Source organism: Vanellus vanellus (assembly GCF_965231255.1).
Source record: "Vanellus vanellus genome assembly, chromosome: 21".
Lineage (NCBI taxonomy): Eukaryota > Metazoa > Chordata > Aves > Charadriiformes > Charadriidae > Vanellus > Vanellus vanellus.
The window spans coordinates 4,942,529-4,964,159 of NC_138926.1; the positions used below are offsets into that span (position 1 = coordinate 4,942,529).

The 21,631-nt window shown below is 42.1% G+C and overlaps 1 protein-coding gene across 1 annotated transcript in view; it reads left to right on the forward strand.

Moving 5' to 3' along the window:
• The window catches only part of CLMP (CXADR like cell adhesion molecule), a gene marked incomplete at its 5' end in the record, with an annotated part of 41,425 nt that overhangs the window by 16,534 nt on the left and 3,260 nt on the right, over window positions 1–21,631 (forward strand). The window contains 4 exon segments of the mRNA XM_082493728.1: window positions 18,469–18,626; window positions 19,327–19,528; window positions 20,386–20,553; window positions 20,912–21,034. Coding sequence (XP_082349854.1) covers window positions 18,469–18,626; window positions 19,327–19,528; window positions 20,386–20,553; window positions 20,912–21,034 — 651 coding nt within the window.

The window sequence follows — 21,631 nt, forward strand, 5'->3', positions numbered from 1 at the left end:
AGTGGAAGTCTGTTTAAAGGAGTGCAAATTGAAGTCTTTAGCTGTTCTTGGGTTGTACGAAAGGACAATGTGTCAGGTTTTGCTGGTACCGTAGGTGTGCTGTTATACTACAAGCCCACTGTGACTGCAAGTCTGTCTTCTAATGGGTTTTAAGTGCATGGCGGAAGTACTATGTGCACAGAAGAAAAAATGGGATGCTATCTAGCATATATACATCCTTGACCTGATGTACCCAGCTTGCCATGGAAAAGAGGGAACCAATCTAAGGAGGAAACTTGCCTAAGTTGTGTTTTGGTGTGGAACAGGCTGCCCAGGGAGGTGGTGGAGTCCCCTTCTCTTGAGATTTTCAAGACCCGCCTGGATGCAGTCCTGAGTAATGTGCTCTGGGCAATCCTGCTTTGGCAGGGGAGTTGGACTAGATGATCTCTAGAGGTCCCTTCCAACTCTGAAAATTCTGTGATTCCGTGAGCTTACTGATGAGATTGTATTGGAAAACATGTTTCCTGGCCGGTATCAGAGTATAAATAAAAAGCATGGACACTGGCTAAGTATATAGGTCTGAACTGCTGAATTTCAGTGAAGCTGAGTCAGCTGTAATAGAGAAGACAGACTGGATGATTTCTCAGATTGATAGAGGAGTTAGAACAAAAATAGACTGGGGAACCTGTTGAGGAATTTGAGCTTTGGCTTTGTGGAGTTTCATGTGGCCTCAGGTGATCTTGTGAAGAGCTGGCCTTCCGGATCTCCCTGCAGCCTTGCAGCGGTGATCTTTTTCTCTGGCTGGTTCAGGACAGAGGAAATGTGTAAATAATTGGAATGTGGTGCTTTGTTTAGGAGCTTGTGCCTGGAGAGTCTTGCTTAGTGTGTGTCAGGGTAAAGGTCCCAGCAGTAAACCTCTGGCACAAGGCTGCTTTTCAGCTTGTTGAAGCAATGCAGCCAAGCAGGGTTTAAGCTCAAGGAAGGAATGTGAACTGTTTAAGACTGGGAGATGACTCTGGGCTATGCTTGCTGTCAGATATACACAGAGCTCTATCAGAATGTGCTGTCTGGTGTCTCTTGGCACCTCTCATGTTTTACCTGATTACCTTTTATGGTAAATGTTTATTTGAGCACCAATGTGTCCAGGCAAACACAGACACAAGGATGACATGATAGACACTTTGCCCAGATGAAGGGTCAGGGTGCTGTGATTGATTCCCTGGAATGAGAGAGAGAATTAAACTCAAGTTATGTAAATCCCAGTCTCAGTCCTGAATAAACCCTGGATCTTAACATCAACTGGTAGCTAGGGCTGGTTCATGCTAAACCTCCCCCTTCCCAGATGGAGCACAAGATCAGGGCAGACCCTGCTGTCTTTACTAGATAAGTGTTCTCAGAGGGCTCTGTAATCTAGAATGCAAGGGGCTTTAAGAGCTGGTAGCTAGAAGCTGAACCTTGACAAATGCAGGACAGAAGCTAAGATTCAAGGAATTACCAGGGAGTTTAATGTGCCACTGAAGCAGTCTCTCAGTGGAGCAAGTGGGGCTATTTCTTGGAGAGCGACACTAATAGGACTGCAAGATGTCAAACTGCAAATATCACAGTGATGTTCAGTGGTCTCCGCTGTACTGAAAACTTGAATGATCAAAACTCATCTATTCTGGCTTTGAAAATGTATTAATAAATGTTGCATTTCATTCTTACAATTGTATTATGGATTGAGACTTAATTTGATAACAGCGATGGAACTATGTGCTTAAAATGTCCCATTGAGCTGTTGTGGGCTCGAAGTATGCTTTCTGAAGTAAAACTGCAGTAGTTCCACAGAGCAGTGTAGTGCATTACCATTAAGTGAGGTGGCAAGTGCAAATGTGGGTAGACAAATGTATCTCAATGAATGGACAGAGTCAGCTCTTAGACTCTAAAAGTCTGCAGGTGTCTGACTTACTCTCCAGTTGCTTTTTCTGTAGTGTGTCTGTAAATACTTGTTTTTTTTCTTATCCATCTAAATTACATATTAGAATAGAGGCCTTACTTATCCTCAGTCTTATAATTTATTCTAAAGATAGGTACAAGGCTTCTTTTGTTCTGAGAAACCCCATGGGGTTTGAGGCTTTGCCAGCCTCTCCAGCTATTTGGAATAACTGCTTAACAAACAGAAGTTCACATATCAATCTTTCCTGTTGTTTATACCCACAAGTTTTTTTCAGCCTGAATCAAGTCTTTAAAAACAATTGACTTTCTGGATATACAGTAGCTATTTGAATGTTGCATCAAGAGGAGTGTGCTTTAATTGCTTTCCAGAGTAGCACGCAACAAGCAAGTACTATACACATTAAGTATAGAGTACATTCTTTCATTGTCCCTCTTTCTGTATATATTCTGTGCTGTTTCTTTTCCCATCTATCTGCTGCTTCTTAGTCTCTGCCAAAGAGCATATAAAACCAGAGCAATTTGAATGAAAGTATGGGCTTTTAAATTTGCAATGTCTGAATGGCTTTGAAATGATGTGAGGAGTTAACATTCGTGTTGTTTTGCAAAAAATCTTCAGCTGTCCAGTTTTTCCCCAGCCACTTGATAACCTAAAGATTTTAAGTCTCAAGTCTTCTATGAGTTTCTTCATCAGTCTCTTGCCTGTTGTTTCTTCTTTTTATACATAAATTTTAAGATACTCAGAATCATGACTTTGTTATTCTCTTTGCAGCATCTAAACAAAATATGTCCTTGTCTGAGGGCTTAGCCTAATGTAAATAATGTCAAGCCACATGTCTAACAGATATCTTGAATTAGCCAAATTATGTAGTCAGAAAAACAGGAGTAGGAGCAAATTTTTACTAAGTAGTGATTTGGCCCTGAACATGAAAGCCTCAGATGCTCTATATCTCAACTGCCTCAGCCTTTGAAATAGTCAAAGGCACCACATCAAGAGCCTTACAATAGCAGGGAGGCACCAGGCTACTGCTTGTTTGTTGCATTTATTTTTGATTGTTTATTTATTTGATCTTAAAAGTTCTTTGGGGGAATCTCTTATCAGCTCTAAAATGTGGTTGCACTAGTAAGAAGCAGTGACATTAAAAGTAATTGACATTAAAATGTTGTGACATTAAAATTAATCATGTTTGATGGATGTTAGAGACTGAATCCGCAAGGCTCCTGGGTTCATGCTTTAGCAAGTTTTGACATTCGTTCTCCCCCTCAGTTCCTGCAGCAGTTGTGTAACTGCCTTCCCCACCTGCTGGACCCGAAACCTTGTGCAGAGAGAGGATGCTGGTTTGGAAAGGAGAAGGGGTTTTCTTGGAATTCACTGCTTAGTAGCTTGGGGTGGAGTGGCTGTTCTATTCTCCATCCAGTGAACTAGTGTCAGATTCTCAAAATCAATGCAGTACTGGTGACATTTGTTTCCTAATTGGCAACATAAGGTCAAAGATGAAAGGGACCACTGGGATGTTTGCAGCTGTGCTGGTGGAGTTGTTCTGGAGTGTTTGTTCCCTGTGCTGTGGCAGTTCTAGGCGGAAGAAGCCTTGCAAGAAAACCGGGTGCCTGCAGCGTGAATAGGGATTTTGTTGCTGCCCTTTTTAGTAATAATGGGAGAATACTTAGGTTTTGTAACAATTGTGCAAGGTTCAGGAGAAAACACTGTCAGTTGTCAGTTCTGCTCTTGTGGCACCAGCACTAAGTGTAAAAGAAACTGACTCTTTTTCTTCAGGATCTGGAGTTTCTCAAAGAGCTGGAGGGGATGTGGTATAACCTGACACCTGTATTTTACAGCCAAGTTCTTAGCTGCAGCCCAGAATATGATGAGTGTTAGGAATGGCTGATGGCTTGTTGCTATTCCCATGCTTCCCTTGTGAAGCAAGAAGCAGATGAAATCGTAGCAGCCTGCTCCTCTTCCTTTGGGTGGCTGAATCTTACCTAGAGATGTTCCTTCCAGGCAGGGAGCGGGAGGGAGAGATGCGGCATTTCTTGTTTCCAGTATAACATTTTCCAACTTCCTTTTTTAGCAATGTGAAGCTTGAAGGGGCCTCAGAAAAATGAACTGATGTATTGGGCAAGAAGCCAGCTACCTCCTTGCAGCTTGAGCTCTGTGCTGGCTTCACTTTCTGTCCTATTTGGAAACTAGAAGTAATGAGCTGACATGAGCGGATTTCCCCCCCCTTTCCCACTGTGGTCTGTATAGGGAGCAATTCTTTGCAAGTCAGCACAGTGGGCATATAGCCTTTTTCCATGGCCTTTTGGCACTGCCTGGTAACTTGCATGAGACTCAATGTAACTTTAATTTTATAAGAAGCAGAAAGACTGTGCTATAAGTTAATATAGCCGGAGTTAAAGCTTGGGCTGATGGCCTGGGGCACTGAGAGCTCCTGCCTTCTCCAAACAGCCAGTCAAGAGGTGTTTCCGATGCATAGTTTGATTTGGATGGACCTTGTGAATTGTAGATCTTATTCCCAACTCTGCCACTGATTCCTTGTGACCTTGGCTGGTCCTGTTGTGTCCCTGGTTATCTGTGGGCAAATTGAGCTTTCAATATCTACTTTTTCCTTTGCAAACAGAAAACAATGATACTTAGGAACATGGGGCTGTGAAAAGAACACTGAGATCTTGGCATGGGAGGGTCAATGGAGTCATGATTTTGTCCTTTTAATTGTACAATGTGCATAAGTTAAACCATGGGGCACCAGTGGGGAAAGGTAATGTTAAGGATGTTTTTGCTTATGCAATATGAAACTAGTTAATTGACTGCCACTGAAGAAGTCCATAAGGCTTAAAGTAAATAAGTGATAGACTTCATTGAATATACTATTTCCTTTTCTCTACAACTTTCTCTTTCTCTTTGGCGATATCCAGGTCCCTGACGAGTAACAGATAGGCTTGAGTAATCACAATTTCTGGATGTGCAAGGTAAAGGACAAACAAGTTCAGTTGATTTTTTTTGATGGCTGGTTTGCAGAGGTGCTGAAGACCTGCAGCTGTGCATGCCCTCAGTGAAGGGTATGAGGGTGAACAGCAGCTTGGGGAGGCAAAGACCAGAGTGCTCAGTTTAGACAGTGTTTTTATCTAGTCTTCCTTCTGACTGAAAATGCCTTCTTAAAGCAGGGGAAGGGAGAAGCTGTGTCAGCTCCTATTAAAGAAAATAGATTTTTTTTTTTTTTTTTTTCTAGAGAAGCCAAACCAGCGAAAACCCACGAGTACTGCAGAGATTAGCCAAATACTTTGGCGGCTTTTTGTGGCAATTCTGACTAGAGAACATTGGGAACTTTTGAAAACAGAATTAACTCATAGGAACACTGAATAGCAATAATATAAAAAGTTGATTTCAACTTGCAGGAAAACATTCTTGTGGCTTTTGCAGACAGGGTACCTCCCTGCAAGCCTGGGCTTATATGCATTTCCAGGATCACCTGGAAAGGAAGACAAAGGAAGCAAATGGGAGTGTTTGGGCTCTCCAGTTTTTGCTTCAATTTCCCAAATCAGAGCATTGCTGGATAATGTACTATGCAAATATTAATGTTTTATCTTAGCGCATTTGCTTTGCCCCTTTGTGCCACTTTCCATAGTCAGTTAATAATTTAGTTATTTTTCTGGCACTTTGAAATTAATTTCAGTGTTACCCAGGTAATTATTGGGGAAAACCCCAATGTTAAATAGATATGCCTTTACTTGTGACTTCAGGTAATTATTATTAGTAGTATTAGGTGATGTATCTGATTGGTTAAAACAGCTTGTTTTTTTCCATCATGTGGAGAGAAAAATTTTTTTAAAAGTTGGTACTGGAGTGAAACTGTGAGCTGTGACCTGCTCACAGATACTGTCAGCAGTAATAAAAAAAAAGGTTGAATTCATTGAATTCATCGAATTGTGTTGTTATCCCCACAGACCACACACACTAGGAGAGCTGGGGTTTACTGTAAGTGTGGCTCACAGATGGCTGCCAGACATTACAATGGACTTAATCATTGAAGAGCCCACCATGCTGATCTAGCAGCTGTGTACAGTTTGTGTGTCATGGCTGCTGAAACCAAACTGTGGCACTTCAGAACCCCTCTGTAATGAAGGCAGTGTGAGAGCAGAACTGCATACTTTTTTTTTCTGGGTAGTCTAGAAGTTGCAGTGCAGCAGGAAGGCCAAAGGCTTAGGGAGTGGGACTTGAGTCTCATGGGTCTCTCCTTGCCTGCTGTAAGACTTGGAGCTTGTCATAGAATAGTATAAATCAGAAGGGATTTCTGGAGGTCTCTGGCTCAAAAGAGGGTCAGCTTTCATTGAGCTGCTCAGGATTTCAGCCAGTCTAGTTTTGAATAGCTCCAAGAGTGCTGATTCTACAATCTGTGACCTCCTGTTCCAGTGGTTGACTGTTCTCATGGTGAATTTCTTTCCTAATATCTGACCAGAATCCCCCATTTGAGAACTTGTCTATTGTCTCTCATCCACTCATTGTGCATCTCTGAGAAGTCTGGCTCTGACTTCTTCATAATTTTGTTGTTCCCTCTGTAAGCTTTACATATGCATCCCTGAGGCATGCAGGTTTTCTTACATAAATTGAAAAGGACAGAAGCGAGGCGCCAGGAAGCTGCAGCTTGTCTAGGAAACCTTACTTCTGCATCAGGGCTTGAGGTCCTTTTCTAGCTTGAGCTTTCCTACCAGGAAGCTGTATTTGCCTGTATTGCTGCACTAGCTCTGGAGTCCTTGTATCCTGTAGCTTATATCCTTTCTGCTTTGCAGCTGAAATACCTGGGGGTCTGTGGGACAACAAGGTGAATGCAAGCCAGCACTGTGCCCTTGTGGCAAAGGCAGCCAACAGCATCCTGGGCTGCATTAGGAAGAGTGCAGGTAGCAGGTCAAGGGAGGTGATCCTTCATCTCTACTCAGCACTGGTGAGATCATATGTGAAGTACTGTACCCAGTTTTGGGCTGTCCAATATGAGGCAAATATACTGGAATGAGTCTAGCTAAGGGGCGCAAAGATGATTAAGGGACTGAAGTGTCTGCTTGGAGCAGGGTGTTGGACTAGATTATCTGTGGATGTCCCTTCTGACCCTCGTTATTCTGTGGCTCTAAAGCAGCTTGATAAAACTGAGATATCGGGAGTTTACAGTAGGTGCTACAGATAGTTTGTTGTCCTAAACAACAGCTTTAAAAGTGTCTCTGAAAGATGATGCATACGCATTTTGATCACAACAAAATCCAAGATAGTTGATCACAAGATAAGAATAATGTAGTATAGTCTGTAAACTTTTTTTTAAGGACTAACCTTTTCTCCAACACTTCACAATACTTTTCAACATCTTCTGCTTATGATAAGTTATGGCTGTTGATAGAAACACTTCTTGATGTTGGGGAAATCAGTTGGTCTAGTTGTGGTAGGGACCTCAGTCTGAATAAGAACATAGGAAAAGTTCAGTGATGCTTTTAAGTTGGTCAGACCTCTTTGGTAAACTGAAAAGAAGGGTGGAAAGTCAGAGTCCCAGTGGTGGAACTGGTCATGTGTGCTACCCATTCCTCCTAGGCTTACTTCTGTATACCTCACCTGACCTTTGCAGTGTGCTTCATGATAAGATGCCTGACCTTTTCACACCCAATGAGCAGATTTGTTCAACTGTTGCCTGAATCCCACTTTACCCTCTGCCTCCCTCCAAACCCTTCTTCCTGTTCAGCATCTCGAAACATTGTGCTTGCTCACCAGAGCCCAGTGACATGTTATAGCTCTCAGATAGGGCCTTTTTGCTCTCAGAAGGCTGATAGCCAATGCCTGTTTTTACAAAGGGCTCTGCCTCTCCAGTCTTACTTGGGGCATCCCTCACTTCAGGGAAAGGACATGTGCCAGAGGAGAACTAGATTGCTCTTTTGAACAAAGGTCACAGGAATATTTGGCAGGCATGATGCTTGCATGTTATCATTCAGAGTTTCCCCTAGCAATGGCCCTAGGCTTTTGCAGATTTTGTTGCTTTGCAGAGCCCTTGGTATTTGCAAACATGCAAAATATATGTAACAACATTTCAGCTGCTGGCGTTGGAGCCCTATGGTGAGCAGAGAAGAAAATCCGCTTCCCTACCAATCTTGTTCCTATTGCAGAGGCAGTTTGTTTGTTGATGATATGACTGTTAGAAATAAAGGAATTCGGTATGGTTCAGCTCTGATAGATCCTGAGCTGTTTAACTCTGGAATAGTATCCCTCCCTGTTGTCCCCCCAGCAGTTTGCAGGTTTTATTTAGCTCTGGTAATGCTGAAGTTTTGTTTTAGTCTTTCCACCTGTATGTTTGAAAGCCAGTTTAAAATTGAATTTAAGAAGTCAGTACTTTAAACATGCTTCTATTTCTGAGGGAAGTGAAATGGATTGGCTTTCTGTTTTGGTCCTTATGCCTTTTCCAAGCATCTTGCGTGGTAACTTAATTCATGCTTTGAACTTCTAAAATAAGAGTAGGGTTTTGATAAATCTACGCTAAGATTAAAAAAGAAACAGCACAGGTTTATAAGTAAATAAGTAGACAGCTGAAAACCAATAAACAATATGCTTTTCCACATGTTTTTAAATGTTCCAGAACTTTCACAGAAGCAAAAATATTAATTCTTCATTTTTTCTAATGTTGTTTCTTAGGTTGCTGCCTTGTTGCTGCACTTAACCAACTTGATAAATGTAACTTTATTGTATAGTCGTGTCCTTTTTAGGACTGTAGGCTGTTGTCTACTGGAATGGATCCAGAAGTCAGAATTTGTCCCTCAGCTTGCACACTGCAGTCCTGTGGGTAGTGGAATCATCTTCCTCAGACTTCATGGTCTCTGGCTATTGTCAGTGCACGAGAATGCCTTAGGTGCAGCTGTGCTCCTGACAGTCACGGGGGGGGGGAATAAAATGCAGGAATCTATCATACTTTCTATTTGGTGTTAAATAACATTTCCTTATTTCCTGTGTCTTTACAGTTTTTTTCTTCAGAATCACTTTCAGCAGCTGTGCAGTGTTGCTGTCTGTTAAAATAGCTGTTGTGCTCCACTTTGGAAAGCTGTCCCCATGAAGCGAGAATGCTTTCCAAATTGTGCTTGACTCTTAAAATCAATGCAAGTTCTCACGAGTATACTATTCAGTCTAGTCTTTGGTTTGTAAATGTTACTGGGAAGAACCTCGGGTTCCTTTTTGAGCACAGGGCCTCACCAACTGCAAGATCAGACTTCCTTCAGTACAGTGTGAACTGAGTGTGGAGAGATTTAGCGAATTGTCTGTGTGATTCCAGCTTCCTGAAATGCAGTTGGTGGGCATCTCTTCCAGCACTTACACTTTGGTTTGCATTCCTCAGTAATCCCCACTTGCTCAATTTGTAGTTCTGATTCAGAAAGTGGGATTTACAGAGCTCCGCCTCTACTCGTCTGAGACCATAGTGGACATGTCCAGATGCCATAACTCCTCGTAACAGTGGAGGAAAAAAAAAAACGGAGAGAAAAGATGTAGCTGTTCTCAGAGTCTGCTTGCAGCTGGTAATGCCGTTGTGCCAAACCCTAGGAATGATGCAGGGAGGGAATTGAATCATAGTGATAAGATAACTATGAACCCGATCCTCCTTTTTTCCTCCTTGTGGTTCGTACTGAAGCCAGTGCTTGGATGAGGATTAAGAGAATGAGGCTTCTTTTAATATTCTAACCTCCTGATGGATTCAGTAAATGTGAAGTAATTGATCCTAACTACTACAGCATTGGTGAGAAATAGTGGCTGCAGACAGCTGGGTAGACAGTACCTGTAACATAACTCTTAGGGAGTTAAGCTGCTGTTGTTCCTGGTCCTGTGCTCAGACCAGAACACTGCACCTTGTATTCATCCCAGAAGTGCTGCAGAGTTCAATATATCTCTTTCATGAGACTTAGGGGGTGATGGGGAGGAGCTGCTGCTGCTGTTCTTTTTCTGCCCTAGGGTAGGCTGTAGCTGAGGATTTGAGATTGAGTGAATGTGAGAATATGAAAAGTGACAGAGTGCTAATACATTAGGCATTCATTTTGTATCATATTAGTAGTGCTTGTAGTGGATAAGTGAGATGTCATACCGTGTTACGTGCAATTAGAAGTATGCAACTGAACGTATCACTGAGGTAACATGGATGAGCTGAACAGGACTTAAGTTGGTACCTTAAAACCGCATCAAACTTTGTGGAAAATCTCTGTGAGAGAAAGATGCAGAAAGGCATGAAGTTTATTTGTGACGAGTACCTTCTGGGTTTCTTGGTACCTCTTTTGGGAGCTTAAAAGAACTTGAGTTTCTATGACAAAAAGCAGCAGAAAAGCACAATCAGTTTAGTGCTTCCAGGTTAGCATCTTACACTGATGCTAAGGAAAATAAAAAGGAGAGGGAATCCTCAGTACACGAATAGCTTTATTGGGAATCTTTATCAACCTCTCAAGTCTCTTTCTCTCCCCCTGATTTTCAGAGTTACCTCAGCTGATGCAACCTACTCCTCGGATTTTGAAATCTGTGAAGAAAGAGCTGATGGACAAATACAATTTTGAAAACAGTTTTGTTGCTGTCTCTTCTGGTTTGTATTCTGGATTCTGCTTGGTGTCTGCCTTGGGCAGATAACTTCATTTCTGTGTGCCTTCATTTTTATGTCTGTGAACTGACAGCAACAATAGGCTCACTGGAAGACTGAGGCCTAAGCGTACTTCTCAGACAGAAGACACCCTAGAAATTATTACTGAAACCACCTTTCTTATACTTTCAAGCCTCGTTTCAAACCAGGCAAAATGAGTGAAATTTCTGATGTTTTGGGGTGGAATATCTTGTTCTCTTGCTTTTCTCAATACAAAGCTTTGTAAGGTACACAAAGCAGTCCCGAGATGCTTGCAGAGAAAGGGAGTATCAGCCAGCATAGGTGCCTCAGCCCCAAGGAATCTGTGATATGTACTGACAAGCTCTTTGTGCAGATCTAGTCCACAGAGCTTGAAATCACCAGCTGCATTACTGAAAGTCTTAGTTGAGCTCTGGTACTGTAAACAGAAGACACCTGAACCATTTTACTGATAAAAATGCCTGGACTAAAGGCTATGGAACTTCACACATTCCTCTGTATAAACACTCTGAACTGTTAAATAGGAAGATGCAGTTCTGATGCCTTGTTTTCTGTTCTCTGGTCTCTAGGGATGTAAACCCAGAATCTCCTGCTTGCCCTTGATTTTTAAAATGCAGTGAGTAAAAGGACAGCCACAGGACATGCATAGCTGCTGGCTGCCTGTGAAGATCCTCAGCTAAGGGAAAGCTTCAATGTGTTTTGTTTTGGTTCCCCCCCTCCCCCCCCCCCCCCCCCCAGTATTCCAAAGTCTATCCAGGCTTTGGATTCAATTGTGTGTGGTGGTGTTGAAGGCAAACCTCCTGTTTGCTTTTTCAGGGATAGAATTTTACCTCTTGATTCTAGGAGTGTATAGGTAAGATCTTTAGATTGCACATGGCCACTGGGTACTGTAGGATCCTGTCTTTAATGTACTAGAGAAAACCTGAGTTTTCCCCAGGCTATATTGCATCCTTGCTACTGGGGCCATTTGTGAGACCTAAACCTGCACTGGGCGAAGCATCTCATTTGTGCCCAGGGGCAGTGTGAAGACATAGTGTGTTTAGACACATGTTGTGTGCTGCCACTATGCTGGTAACAGCTGTCCCACAGATCACTTCGCTGGCTTATCCAAGGCTGCCCAGGGAAGGATTGGTGGCCAACTCCTGCCCATGCTTCTGCAGCTGGTGATATTTCTGTGGGTAGGAGCCTGTGCATCACCAGCCAAATTCTAGCCCCCTCCTGCACTCTTGCTTTAGTGGTCGTGAAGCTCTCAAAATCAGAGGCTTTGCTTTGTGAAACGCTGTTTTTTCTTTCTTCTTGAGCCTTCCTAGCTCTCTGGCAGTTTCAATTCCAAATGCTTCACATCACCACTTGGAAACTCGTCAACATGCAGGACTCTTCCCCCTTTGCTTTCTGTTTTAACAGTCTCCTCAAACCCCAGCCCCAAGCACATGTGGTTCCAATTACAGAGAACCTCTGCAATGCTATGTGGATATGGATGGGGGTAGGCTGACCTCTTTATTTTAACACAGCTAGCCTGTTCCTGGGGGATCTGACTGCTAGCTCACATTTTTCTTATTTGAGATGCTTTTGCTTCACAACTGAATTCCTGAAATCAAAGGGAGGCAGAGGGGAGCAGGCTGCAGGCAGCATGCACTGGGGGCCAGGTCTTAGTCACTTGGAGCACTTGAGCTCTCGGGAGAAGGCGACCTTTGGCTTTTATGTCTCTGCCAGCCAAGGAATACAGAAAGCAGATGTCCCAGAGCGCAGCCTTGGCTGAGTTAATTATCCTTAGGAGACTTCGGCTGCCCCCAGCTTCTCCTCCCTTGTGCAAAGAATGCAAAATAGCAGTCTGTAAGGAGACACCATTTTATATTTATTTTGGCCTAAAATGTCGTCAGGGTAACTGTTAGGGCTAGTGTGGTCTGAGAGTGAGCAGGGGGTGTTGACCTTGTGGGTTCTCTTTACAGCTCTGGAGCAAACCAACATAGCTATCCACTGTCTTGGTTTATCCACAGCAGAAACTGGGGAAGAGTCAAAGGGGAGATAAAAGCCTTAATGTGCATGTGTCTCTTATCATTACTGAATAGTAATAGTGGGGAGAAAATGTTTGGTTCCTCAATAGAGAGCTTAATTTTAAGGCCTACTGAGCCTTAAATACTTAACTGTAGAACTAGTGTCTGTAGTGTCTTTAGCACTTAACCCATTTGGGCTTCCAAGTCACTCAAGCATCTCAAAGTTTTACTCAACATGTAATTCTTTGGCCATAAAAGTAGTTGTCAGCCTCCTATTTAAGTATGTAGAACTCTAAATTTGTTAGGTGCAAAGTGCTCAGATTTTGCGCGTTACCACTGTAATGACCACTGGACAGAGTGGGGGGTAGGCTTTTTCTTAAAGAAGCTTAGTAAATCATTTCCTGCCAGACTGTAGCAAGGCTGAACTCTAACAGATGTGAAATGTCTTAAATTCCTGGCATGAAGGAATGGTTCAAAGTTGCAACATGGCAGGCTGTCCTGGGCTTTTTGTTTCATAATTCTCAAACATATTATTCTTGTATATATTGAACTTAGATACTGTGTTTTCAAATACTTTCTTGAGTGGGATAAATGTTTTTAGCACAACAAGTGAGTCAAATGTGCAGGATTATTCAGCTAGAGGAACACTACAAGCCTGAATAGTTCTTTGGGCTAATTTAAACTAAGTGAAAAGTTTTTGCTGATTTGGATCATTTTGACTAAAACAAAGTACTTAAACCTGCAGGCTGAACAGCTTCTGTAGCTGAGACCAGCTGTAGTATGGGACTGCTGGGTACACCGAGGTGTTTTTTTTTCCAACAGCCTACCTGGATTTTTGAGAAGAATGTGTTACTTGGAAGACTACAGGACCAAAAACTTCCTTCTCAGAAGGACCCCATTTTCTTCACCTAGTGGAATCACGCAGATGTGAAAATTATTCTAAGAGTATCCCAAGGAAGACTCAAAACCAGACCACAAAATTATTGGTTACACTTGAGAAAACTTGTCTGTAGGGGACTGTTCTCCTTTCAGAAAGGATGCGATGAGTCTTGACAACAGTGGCCGTTCACTGTTCCTGTCACACTTTCACCCAGGAAATGTTTTGATATTAATGAACAAAAGCAGATAGAGCACCTATCACAGGTGAAATGGAAATTGTACAGACAGTGCTATAAACTGTGTGGATAATACTGGAATTCCTTCTTTTGCTGCTGTATTGAAGAAAGCTTTTCTCAGCAGCAGATTTGAGTCACTTGCTTCCTGACTCCCTTCCCTTTGGTGCTAGTACAGGGTGTCTCAAGTTGCTGGAAAATTACAGGTTGCATTTCTCCTCCTCCATGGACATCAGTATCTTGGAATAGTCTGTTGCTAATATCATTCTTGATAAAAAGCCAAAATAAATTATAAAAAACATTTCACAGGAGTGAATTTCACAGGAGTTCCTGCAGCAACTGAAATTTTTCAAGACCCACTTTGGTTACTTACATCTTAAATTAATTTGTGTAGGTATGGTTTGGGGCAAGTTTACAAAGCATCATTATGGATTACTCCTATCTCAATTCTCTGAATCTTTCCTAGGCTGTTCCTTCTAATTCCAGCAGTGAAATGATATAGCACAACTTATTACTTTTTTAGAAGTATAATCTATATTTAGCATTGCTCCCTAATTCAAGCTGCCTTCTGAACCTAATGAAAGATTTAAATCTGGAAGCTCTTTAGCTTTTAGCACATGAATTTGCCTACAAATAAAAGTGCCAGTGAAACATTCATTTTCACTTTGATTCTACTTGTATGTTTGTGCCTTGCAGATATGTATATTTGATTGTTATGTGTATTTGTGTATATACATACTTATTATTGGATGACCATGAAAATAAACTGAGCTTCATAATAGCATGTATATGAAAGCATGTGTGATCACATTAAGGATGCAGACATAAAAACACTACTTTTGGTGCTCATAACTTGTGATAAGGCCAAATACACAGTGCCAATTGGCTCAGCACTTGCTTCATTGCACAGGAGATGGTTCCTTCCCTCTAAACCAGTTTTGAAGGGCAGACTTCTCTGAAATTCAGACCATCTTACAATGTGTGATATGTTCAAAATCAGTAGTCCTTTAAGTGTTGAAATGAGTTCTAGGAAATTCTTTAAGACTGACATCTTTGCATGAGAAAGATGCACAAATATGGTCTACTTTGGATTTTATTTATTTTATTTTGTCTTTAAAATCTGCTTTGCGCACAAGGCAGGAATGGCCTATTATTGAGAGGGCTAAAAATCCCTTTGTGTGCCCTTCCCCTAGTAAATCTGTGCTTGTGCTGTTTGGGTACTGCCTATTTAGGTGTGCTAGCTCTGCTATTGTTTAAAATATTTGTTCCTCTGTATTTCTTGGGTATTTAAAACATCAGTGAGGGATGAAAGACAATAATCTTTCTCCCTTGTCTGCAGGGTGTTGGGTGAGTTATTGTCTTCTGAACAATAGAGCAAATATTACAACGGTCTCTTCCCCCCCAAATACAGAACATTGTGTGTGTCAGCGAGCCTGGCACTGCACCCAACGTATTTTTCAGGCCCAGGGCCAAAGCTTTCAAAATGCTGCAGTCGCAATGAGCGTCAGGGTTCCTGCTCTGCAGGAAAAACAAACCACCCTCCCTCTGGAGTCATGGGACATGGGCTGAGTAAGGCCAGAGTACAGCTGAAAGAAGCCATTCCTGAGTTGCTCTTTGCGGTATGAAGAGCTGTGTGCAGGATGTGGAATGGGAAGAGGGGTTTTTTTTTGGCCAAGAACAGCAGAGCCTGCATATATGTGGCATTACTGAGCGGGACTCTTGTATCCGACTTCTGGGAAAATCATCTATTGTCTTTTACTTTGTTGTCTGCTGAGGCAGCCCTGGAGGCCTTCCTCTGCGTGGGCCCTTCCCTCCTGTGGCTCTGGGATGGGAAAGGTGTGGAGCCATTGTGCACCCATCATCCAGCACAGCCACAGTGTGTGCTGTGAGTGTCTGTAAACTAGCCGGTGTGTCCCCTGGCCAGTATATGCAAGTGTGTGCTGCTCTAAGGGGTTGTCAGTAAGCAGGCACCCTCCTTTAGTACTTAATTTAAATTAAACTGAGGCATGGAATAAATGGTAAAAGCGCTATCAGCAAAATCTCATTTCCTTGACTTGTTCTTGCTAGGTCTCCTCTATGTGAGTACAAGAGAACTTCAGAGGGCACTTATTCTTCGTTGAATAATAAAGAACTTAACCTAGAAGTGGCTTGGATATGTTCTCTGGCTCCTTTTTCTTTCTCAGGCACATATTGTAAATTCCAGCATATATCTGAAGGTAGATTTCAATTTCATTGCTGCTTGCTTTGGTGAGATCCCGCCCAAACTACTGAAAGGCATGAGGTTTGTCTTTGGTTTTTGCATGGGTAATTTCCGTAACTGGCACCCTATGTTAGGTACGTCTATGAAGCTGTGTTTTGAGCTTCCTTTTGACTTTGCACAGGTATAGATGACTGAAAAGAAAATAATGTGAGGGTTTTCTCTAAAACACTTGTAAAACTTACAGACTTCCTTGTGAGTTCGTGGGCATTATTAAAGAACTAATAGGAACTAAAGGGACAAGTTGAGGTTTTCTTAAGGTAAGACAGACATGTCATGGAAAAGTACATTGTGCATGACAACCTGGTTAGCAGTTCAATGGTGAATCAGCTCCAAATTATCTCTGATTGCACGTATCTTTGAAAAAACAAAGGGTGTTTTGAAAATTTGCAGTCACAGTCACACTGGATGTCTCCCTGATCTTACTCCCATTTAGAAAATGAGCTTATAGGCACAGGGCTCTCTCTCAAATCTGGAACATGTTTGCTGGGGACAATAAGAACAAAGCAAGGTGTCCGAGCCAGAGAGGAATGAAAAATGGTGCTTGTTATACTTCCTCAAAAGGTGTTTTTATAATCCAAATTAAAGCTTTTAATGTAGAACTACATTTTAAAATGTAGAATACAGTGGGAGGTGTGCACAAAACCTCAGTGCTCTGCTGGCACAGGACTTTGAAAATGTTGCAAATGTTATGTGAATGCTCACTATTGCGGTGCTTAAATTAAACTTATTGATCAGTCATCTAGCAAGCGTCAGCGTGTTAATGAAGGCACCCTGCAGCAATGTGGGCTGTAGGAGAAAGCAGGAGTTTATCTTAAGCGGAATGAATAATTGCATTTGGCAGATGGAGCTTTGAGGCCAGTGAATCCAGTGATAAACTGGATTAATTTTCCCTTTAAAGAAAGCAGCTAATGTGGCTGAAAAGGAGCTTTCACTCTCATCGATTCATGTGGAGATCCATGCTGGGCAGGAGAGCTTAATCCTTTGCAAGACTCCACCTGTCTTAAAATTCTAGGTGTTTTATATATGCATGTGCACATCATAGATGATACTTTTTATAGAAGTGCTCAGCAAGTATTGATTAATTATCAGAAGCTCAGGAGCTGAGGGGTGGTAATGTTAACTTAGAGGTGGATCTGAGAATGGGAGCAGGAACAGAATAAATTTTCCAAAACCGGAGCTGGACATAGAAAAAGCTGGGAAAGGTGTCATGCTGGACATAATTTATCCTGGCTTCCCCCCCCTCCCCCCCCAAAGGTAAAGGAAAGGTTAACGTTCTACTGTTTAAATACAAGTATAGGAATAAATTTAGCCTATGCAACTAGAGCTTCTTATGCTCTTGCCAGTAATCTTGCTATGTAATCACAGGATTGGGTGTTCCATAAGACATGTGACTTCCTAGTGCTGTGGCATCTCACAGTTTTCATCAGTTTCACAATAACTAGCCCAAGAAGCAAAATATTTCATCTCACTTCATTTCACAGGGGAAAATAAAAAGTGCTTTCAGGCTTTCTTCTTGCTTAGCAAAAATTAATGACCCAACTGCACTCAGAAGATTCATACATGAAAGGCAGATGGTATTTGTGTCCCAGAAATCCCCATGGAAACTTGATTGGAAGACTTTTTATTTGACGTCATAGAAGACAAAGTCAGGGGTCCCTGACCTAAATGCCTCTAATATTCCATACCTCTCATCTTTTGGGTCAGTTTTAATCGAATTTGAACTTACCACGATGAGTCTGTGTGTTATCAAAAGTTGGAGATGGCCCAAGCCAAGAGTCGACCCCAATTTTGTTCAGTTTTAGCAGGGATGCAGAGGATAGAAAGAAACTCGGAAAGAAAGCACGAGTTTCACAGCGAGTACCGCAGTGCTGGTTAACCTGTTTTTCTGCCCCGCGCCGTCTACTGGTCCAAGTTTTCAGATTTACAGGCTAACATTTAAAAGGCTCTGCTTCCCTCTAGTGGCTCAGCTTGGCAATTTCTTTTTTTAAAAAAAATCCTGACATAGTTTTTGACAACTTAAGATTTTTTTTTTTTTATGTTGTTGTTCAAAGACACTTCACTAGCCTACTTCTACTATGCCTTTCTTAGGGTTAACCCTCTTGTTTCCAGGCTGCTTTCTTATTTCCATTGCTGAAATGCACGCAATGAACATTATTCAGTGCTAGGGAAGAGAATCCAAGCCTTGTCAGGCTGAAATAGGAATAAAGCGGTGGGTTCTGAAGGTCTTCTGGGTGGAAATACTGCTTATAAATTAAGGTAATAAAAGGTGAAGGCAAACCCTAGGAGGTTATCTGAAATTTTGTGTGCATAGAGGATGTGTGTGCAACTTTAGTATTGACAGCTCTGAAGTGTGAAGCCATCTGTTCTTCATACTTAAATATTAGTGTGAAACTGACTGCCTGTATATGTCTAGATGTCCCCTTTAATCAGCTGCAGTCTGTCTAAGAAGCCAAGCTGTTGGGTTTTCTTTGATGTTGTGAAACAAATGAGGAAGAATCCAGCAAAACCTAAGCTAGCAACACTTGTCACTGCAGAGATGCATTCTTAGTCCTGGCCTCTCACCATCGGCGTCTGTCTTTCAGCTTCCTGTTCTGTTTGGCTGTCCAAGGCTCAGACTGAATTTAAGAGAGTGGCTGAAGAAAACGTGACTTTGCCCTGTCACCACCGCCTGGGCCTCCTGGAGCAAGGGAGCCTGGATATTGAGTGGCTGCTGCACATTTCGGAAACAGTACAAAAAGCGGTAGGTTCAGCTGTCATTAGCATCTGCTGAGAAAATCGTCTTATTTCTATGTTGATGTCATCAGCAGCCATTGCTTCAAAGAGACTGTTGTGATGATCTTTGCAAGTTATTCTCATGAAGTAAGCAGTGATTAGAAAACACAGCTGATTTATTTAGAAATATTTATAACATATAGAAGTTATTTGATATTCACATGTGCTGTATTGGAACAGGTTCTGTGACAATCGTGTTTTCTTTAAACTATCACTGTTACATAATGAGTCATCATTGGATAACCTTCAGAATTTTGCTCTTCAGGTTTTCAGAAATTACCTTGGCTTTTGTAGGCCCTTGGTTTCAGAAAAAAAAATAGTAGTTTAGTACTTAGAAAAATCGGGTCCGCAGTAACTTAAATTAGCTAGCCAAACCCACCCAAAATTAAAGACTGCTTTCATATATTGTGGTATAAGCTGTTGTATATTTTGATGCTAGTATAAATGCTCCAATATAAATCTCTAGTGTAAATACGGTTTACGTATTGGTCTCAGACTCAAAATCCGGGTTTAATTTTCCGCCCTGCCACAGGTTTCCTGTGTGACCCTTGGCAAGTCACTTGACCATGCAGAACCTTAGTCTGCCGTTCCTGGAAATGCTTTGATTTGTTGTTCCGGGTGAAAGTAAAATTACAACTGGCTAATCAGTGACTGTCTCTGCTCCTCAGGTGATTACTTACTCTGGAGGCCGTGTTTATGATGACCTGAATGAGGAACAGAAAGGGCGTGTTTCCTTCACATCCAACTTCCTTGCTGGAGATGCATCCTTGCAAATCATATCCCTGCAGTCCAGCGATGCAGGGAAGTACATATGTAAGGTTAAAAATGCCGGGCAGTACGAATGGGCTCGCATCACCCTGAAGGTTGTAGGTAAGGTCATTTCATTGTTATTCCAAAGAAAAAAAAAAATCCCTGGACTCATTTCCTGGAGAGAGATTTATTTCAGCAGTGTATAAATACAAAGACATCTCTCAATCAGGTTTCACTGTCCAACTCCCTATCTGCCTTTGCATTTTTTGGCAAAGGACAGGACACAGGAAGAGCCTAAAGAACTGGTTTGAGGTAATTATAATCACCTGCAAAATCATATGAACCATTCTTTCCAAATTGTCTCTATGATCTCATCACACAAACTAGACTGATATTCTAGCCTAGCTGGAGATCGCCCTGTCCAGATCTCCTGCTGAGGCCTCTGGGTTCATGTCCCAGGACCCCAAACTGATCCAAGTCTGTGGAGGTGACAAATAATCTGCCAGGGTTAGCATTTCTCTTCCCTGATTTCAGTTTGTTGATTGGCTTTTGGCACGTATACTATCATCCCAAGGAAGAAATGCCGTGGCCTGCCAGATGGTGTAGAGAGAAGGAAGAAACGGAGAAGTAGGGGGAGGGAAAGGATGTTCTCTAAATAGTACCTAGAAGGGGAGTGCAGTGATACAGCTCCACTGATGCAAGTACCCACGAGGCAAACTGCCCCAGAGTATTATAGTCTGACATTTCTATGTCTGAGCCAGCCAGCTCCACTTCTTAGACTATGAAGTTGCACACAGTTGCAGCTAAAGTCCCCTAACAAACATCACTGGTGTAATTCCTTAATGTATTCCAGATTCTCTTGGAATTCTCAGGCAGCTCTTGGAAGCTGCTTAAATTACGTACTTTGCCAAAGAAAGGGGTTTCCATTGAGAAAACAATCTACTGCATTTGCATGACCTGTCTTCTGTTTCTTCTAGAAAAACCTTCTAAGCCCAAATGCTGGCTAGAAGGGGAGCTGCTGGAAGGAAAGGAACTGTCCTTGCAGTGCCGTTCTGCCTCTGGCACTGCACCTATCTCCTACCGATGGCAGCGCATAAATGAGGAAGACGAGAGAGCTGAACATCTCCCGCCTACATCAAGAGTCAGTAAGTCAGGTCATTTCCTCTTAGAGCTCCGAGTATGCTCAAAGCCAGATAACCACCCACGAGTACGTGCACATGGACAGTCACGTGCCTGCTTTTTAAACTTGGTGGCAGTGATAGCAATGGTATAACAGTACCTACTGCAGCTGGATGTTGTGTGCTCCACCCTGAACAAGGAAGTGCATGAGGAGTTTTTTTACTGTTTTGCTGAAGGTTGGCAGATGATCTTTTGTGAGGCATCATTGATTGTTCTTGAACCGATTTGATCCAGAAGTTCAATTTGTGCTTCTGCATCCTATCCACGGTTGGGGTTTCTTAGTCTTTTTTTTGATTAATCCTGGTGGTGTTTTTCCCGTTTCAGACATTTCTAATCCCGGACAAGTCCTACTGAAGAATCTTACGCAGATGAGCACAGGGTTGTACCAATGCATTGCCACCAACGAGGCTGGACAAGAAAGCTGTGTTGTTCAGGTGACCGTGCAGCGTAAGTATTGGCACGTAATGAGTATTCACACCACCATATGAGCTTCACAGCTGCCCCATCTTGACTGGTAAATTTTGTGCCACACCTTTGCCCCTTCATACATGAATCACGTGGAGTAGTTCTTTTTACCATACTTACGGTTTGCACAGCAGTCCTCTGTATAACCTAATGTGGTAAATACATCATTTGGGCTCAGATGTTTTGGTCTGTTAGAAATTTTGATTTTGAGAATGACTAATGAAATATGAGGGAAAAAAATGGTGAGTTAGAGGTTCTAGAGTTTCTAGCTTTTGAGGTAGTTCTGGCTGGAGTGATTGCATGAGATTACTCTCAAGTATAAAATCTTTATGTGGATAGTCCATCATTCCAAATGACTTATCTGTTGCACTTGAGATGGTAAACTATCTGAAGGCAGCTGGAAAGGCTGACTGATATGAAGGAATGGGTAGAATAAAAAGCAACTTCTGGCACAGTTTGGTTTTAATCCAGGTTTAATAAATTCTGTCCTGAACAGAGATTAAAATCAATGTCCTACCTGATTAACCCCATCAGGGGTGTGTGTGTGTCTAGATATCTGTGCCTTTGTGTATGCATGCA